Source organism: Colobus angolensis, unplaced genomic scaffold, assembly GCF_000951035.1.
Source record: "Colobus angolensis palliatus isolate OR3802 unplaced genomic scaffold, Cang.pa_1.0 Scaffold498, whole genome shotgun sequence".
Classification (NCBI taxonomy): Eukaryota; Metazoa; Chordata; class Mammalia; order Primates; family Cercopithecidae; genus Colobus; species Colobus angolensis.
Window position 1 is genome coordinate 680,260 of NW_012118465.1, and position 5,391 is coordinate 685,650.

Consider the following 5,391-nt stretch of genomic DNA (forward strand, 5'->3'; position numbering starts at 1 on the left):
ACACTTCAGTAGACTGCATTTTTCCTGCCCCATATGCAAGGCGCAAAGCCCCTGGACCTCCCAGCCATCACCATGTGTCTGCCATCTGGCGGTTGTGTTCTCACCTGGAAGCTCCAGTTGCACCTGGGCCAGAGGACCCTGGCTGCTGGCACTTCCCCTCTGCCTGGCAACTTCCTGCTCTGAAAGGGGGTAGTGGTGCTGACAGATTTTTAAAAATTTTACTGGATCCTGCTCAAGGTTGGTGATCTGAGCCATCTTAATCATCCTAATGAGTTTGCAGCTGTTACTTCTCATTGGAAACACATATTCAGTGCTATCCATAAAGTGTTGGTTTCCACACAGGGTGCTTAGGAGACAGGGGCTCTATCCCCAGGGTGACAATAGGAAATTAAATCTGTTCCCAGGGCACCTTGTTGGCACTGCAAGAGCACGGAGAAGAGCCCCTGCATTTATAGGGGATTGCTTCCACCTGCGGGCATTTCCTTAATGCTCCTCCCTTCACTTCTTCCTTCCATTCTCCCTCCCATCTTCCTTCCAGTCCTTCTTCCTCTCTACATCTTCTCTGTTCTCCTCTATCTCCTCTTTTCTTTCTTCCTTTCTCTTTCCCTTCCTTCTTTCTTCTCCTCCTCAAACATTTATTGAGCACCTACTTAGTATGAGGCATGACATTAGGGGGATGTTGTGGAGGGAGGGGATACAAAAGTTGACAGAATCTGGCCTCTTTTCAGGAGAAATTTGCCAAATTGAGTCATAAAGAGAGAAAGCAAAGGTTGTGCACAAATGTAACTGTCCCAAACTCCCACAGAGAATCCACTAAGTGTCACAAAATGAGTCCGGGGAAACTGGGGTGTTTCCTTAGAAGCTCAAATGCATTTAGGGGATCAGAGAAGCTGTCCTGCCAGGCATAGCATTTGAATTGGTCCTCAAGGATGGGTGCATCCCTGGATTCTCCACATCCAGAAATGGATTTTTCCTTCCCTAATGTCCACAGCACTTCATCTCCTCCTCCAATGACATCTGCGTGGCTCTGGCAGCTCTGTGGGTGCCTTTCCTCTCCTCCCGAAGGCAGCCCTGGCTGCCCTCTCCTGCTATGGCCTCTGGGCCTTGATACCCTCAGACTCACACAGAACTGAGATCCCTACCTCTAGGGGTTTCAAATGTAATACAATATGGCCGGCATGGACTTTTATATTCAGGAAACACAGACAAGATAGTATACATTTTGAAAATGCACTTTAAAATGTCAGCCATATATATTATATCAACAGAGAGAGAGAGGTGCAGTTTTTAAAAGGAGATAAAAATACCTCATGCGTATAGTTTCCAAAGAGGAGTGGTGCCCTTTGGGAGGATTTGGGAAGCAGCCTTGAATCAGTCAGCCAGTCTGGGAGAGCTTCATGGAGGAAGGTGGGCTTCAGAGACTGACAGGACAGCTTGAGATGCAAGGTTAGGATGGGAGTTTAACTGGGCATGTGGCACCCACTAGACTGGGGTTCTCTGAGGACAAAGATTGTGCCTCAGACTCTCCTGTTGCCCCAGTAGCCAGTCTAAGGACTGGCACATGCATAAACAAGCTCTGAAGGAATCATATGGGAGAAAGCTTACTGGCAGGGCAAGACAGGGAAGTAGAGAGTGACAATAATTGGAAGGGGCTGGAAGGATGGGCTGGGACAGAGCATAGGCAGAGGGAAGCCAGGCCACGAAGTCACCCTTGCAAAGGGCTTTGAGAAAGGGCATTCACAAAGGCAGCCAGTCTCAGGCTTTAAGGCATTTGATGCCCTGTTGGGGCTTTGGGTGGGGAAAATCCAAATGATTGGCCTAGAAGATGCTCTGCCCATGTAGCACCCCTGTGACTTTGGGCAGGTCCCCTCCCCTCATCTGCACTCCCTCCTCCTCTTGCGGTCTGGCTCCCTGGGAACCCATGGTGGTGATAAGGTCAGAACAGAGTGCGGTGGGTGACTTGAGGGCAGGAAAAGGAGGCTGTGGTCGTCAATGAAGGAGAAGAAAACAAGGACATGTACCAAGGAACTGACACTGGGACCATCGAGAGAGAGGTAACAAGCTATGAAGTCTGACAACTGATTCATTTTTCAAGAGTCAAGACTAAAATAAGAGGAGATAACAACAGTAGCCATTTATTGGGTATTTAATGTGTCCCTAGTGCCACATATACATTATCTGCCTGATAAGACAGGATTATTATCATCCCACTTTATAGATGGGGAAACTGAGGCTTAGAGAAGTAAAATGATTGTTCGAAGTTAACACTGTTAGTAAGTGGAAGAGCTAAAATTTGGAGACTTGATTTTTTACTCTTGCTAGAGTTCTTGGCCATTGCTTTATTCTGTCTCCTGTAAGCAGATTCACTTGTGAGGCTTTGTTTGGATTTTAAATGGTGACATATCATGGGTCTTCATGAAGCGAAGATGATCAGGCACCTGCAGTGCTCAGGGTACATTGTGCCGGGACAGCAAGAACCTTGGGAAGGAGAGCTGAGGATCTGCCATCAGAAGAAAGTGAAGAATAGGAGGCTTTCTCATTTGTAAAGCACTTTCACAGCTTTTGCCTTAATCCATTCTCATGACAGCCTTGGGAGTGAGGCATGGATTTTTTTAAAAAATCCCCATTTTCCAGTTGAGAAACCTGAGACCTGGAGAGGTGAAAAGAATTGCCCAGAGTCATCTAACTGGCACATGGCAGGAGAGCGGAACCTGGTTCTTTTTTCCCTGGGCTCTGCTGTTTGTCAGGGTTGAACATGAGGTCCCCAGAGGAAGCCCACGTTGCTGGAGGGTTAGAGGGGAGGGGGGCAGAGGAAGTATGGCTGGGGTCCTGAGAGCTGAGGTGAGACAAGTTCTGAGGCACATCTTCAAAGTCCCAAGTAAAGCAGCGGGCTGGGGCTGAGGGTCTGAGAGAGGCATAGCCTGAAGTTCAGAGCTAGAGGACAATGCCAATGGCAAGGCGCCCAGAAATGAATGGGCCACCTCAAATGGAGTGCTCTGTGGGGTGCCCGCTCCAGAATCTAGGAGGTAAGGAGAAGGTCCAGCAGGAATCACGGGTTTGGGTCTCTGCCATTCCTAACTCCCTGGTGCCTCAGGCATTGACGGGCAGGATGCCTGGAGGCCACGGGCTGCAGCGGAAGGAACACATGCTTTGGAGACAGATTGCTCTCGATTCAACCCCTGGTTCGATCACTTCTTGCCTGTGATTTTGTGTCTCAGTTGCCCTTTCCATAAAATGGAATAACAGCTTTTTTTAGTCATAAGATGTGAATAAGTGAATGCATATTCACAATATCAAATGACTTATTCATTTCATGAACTCAACATGTGCCAGCACTGTGCTAGGATAGTTCTGTGGGCCATACAGACAAGGTCCCTGTCCTCTGGCAGTTTACTTTGGTGTCCAGCACAACATAGGCCCCTACAAGCACCATTTCATTCCTCCCATCTGTAAAGTTACCCGATTTCTTTCCTGCAGTGCGTGGCTCCATGCCAGTAATCAGAAAGGAGAAAGGGGTGAATCAGAGAAGAAGAACCTAAACTTTGTTCTGAGCCCACAGTTCCCGAGCTAAGCAGGAGCCAGAGGTCAGCAAGGTGAGGCTGGGGGCTGGGGACCAAAGTGGAAGGTTGGCACGTCATATTCCTCCTTATCTGACTGCCCTTGCACCAGAGCCCAGAGAGTTTGACAATGATGATCTCACTAGTGTTCAAAGCTTCCTGAGGGAGGCCAACAGCAAAGCAGAAAGCACTGGAGTGTGCTTGTGTTGACAGCTGCCGGATCAGAGGGCCTGGCTTGGGATCACAGGCTGCGGGGGTGGTGAAGCAGTGTGCAGATTCTGAAGCCTGGCACCCCCACCCGGGGCCCCAGGAGCCAGGTTCACCCACACAGAAACTCAAGGGAGGCTGCGTTTCCTAATCAACAGCCTGTACCGTGTGGTGTGGTAGATGCTTTTCCTGTGGGTCATCTCTTTCAATTCTCCCAAGCCTGTAAAGAGAGATTATTGTTCCCATTTTCTAGATCAGAAAACTGAGGCTCAGAAGAGTGAAGTAGCCTGCTTAAGGGCGCATGTGTTCATCATAATAGGTGATATGCAGGTTCCCCTCCCTGTCTCCATCACACACACACACACACACACACACACACACACACACACACACACACTGCAATGACTGTCTCTCGAGGCTGGCTAATAGTGGACCAAGATGACCCGATCCTTACCTGCATCCTGCATCTGTCCACCGGGAGCAGGCAGCAGGGATAAAGGTGGGGAGGAGTGAGTCAAGGAGGTAGACTACAGGCACCCCTTTGGCTCAGGGCATAGAGGGGCTCAGGACATATGGAGCACCTCCTCGCCCACGTTCGTTTTCCGGGTCTGCCTCTCTACCAGACCTCTCTCCTTCCTCCTTTTTGGCATCCTCTTTGGATTCATTTTCTCCTCTCCTTTTATTTCCCCTTCTCTGCTTCCTAATTCACCCCTTGGTATCTTTTCCAGTCTTTTCCGTTCCTCTCTTCAGTCTCTCTCTCTCCCTTTGCTTTCTTTCCCTGGACCCCCCTGGCTCCTTCTCCCTTTCTCATCCTCCCTCGTGTTTTCCTCTCTTTGTCTCTTTGATCTCCTTCCCTCCTTTTCCGTTTGTCTCTCCCTAGCCTGCGCCCCTCCCCGCCGCTCGCACCCTCCCGCGCGCTCCTCCATCTGCGCCGCCAACCCTCCCTCCGCCCCCTCGGTCCCGCCCTCCCCTCGCCAGCCTCCCCCCTTCCCTTCTCCGCTCTCGCTCTCCGTGATTTATTACTTGCCCTGCTGCTTCTGACAAACTATTTGTAGGAAAATGAGATTTGGTCCGCGCTGGATGGCTCCTCTGGGAGGCAGGCGTGGGGGTCGGGTGTCGGAGGCCCCGTGCGCCCCTCCACCCCCCACCAGAGCCCATGGCGCTTACGGAGCTCTTTAAGATAAATGAGCAAAATTAAGAGACTCACTGGGGGAAGAAAACACTGGATGGGAGCGAGCGAGAGCGGATGGTACTTGGTTTCCTCCCAGAAATGCATCCACGTGCGCCCCACTGGGGCCTCCCCCATCTGCTGCAGACTCCAGGGAACTTCCTCCTCTCAAAGACGAACTCCCAGCCCTGGAGCATGTTTCTTCCTTCCCTGGGATGTGGCGCTGAAAAGGGCAGAAACCTCTAGTAAGGCACAAGCAACAGATTGAGGGTGGAGCAGCAGGTCTCTTTGGAAGTGGCCTGGAAGAAACCGGACAGAGAGGATGGGAAGGGGAGAAACAGAAGAGTGTGACGAGGTGGGTGCCCGGGTGGGAGAGTGGACTTGAGGAAGTAGCTGCAGGCCCAGACTACTTCAGCCACACCCTGATGCCCTGGGACCTCAGTAGCTTTCTGCGGGGTG

General features: G+C 50.8%; 1 protein-coding gene across 1 annotated transcript in view; it reads left to right on the forward strand.

Moving 5' to 3' along the window:
- The first annotated feature begins 4,202 nt into the window (after positions 1–4,202).
- LOC105524311 overlaps positions 4,203–5,391 on the forward strand; it is a 125,361-nt gene continuing 124,172 nt past the window's right edge. The window contains exon 1 of the mRNA XM_011959505.1: positions 4,203–4,263. Within this exon, the coding sequence (XP_011814895.1) occupies positions 4,203–4,263 (61 nt within the window). The remainder of the gene's footprint in view (positions 4,264–5,391) is intronic.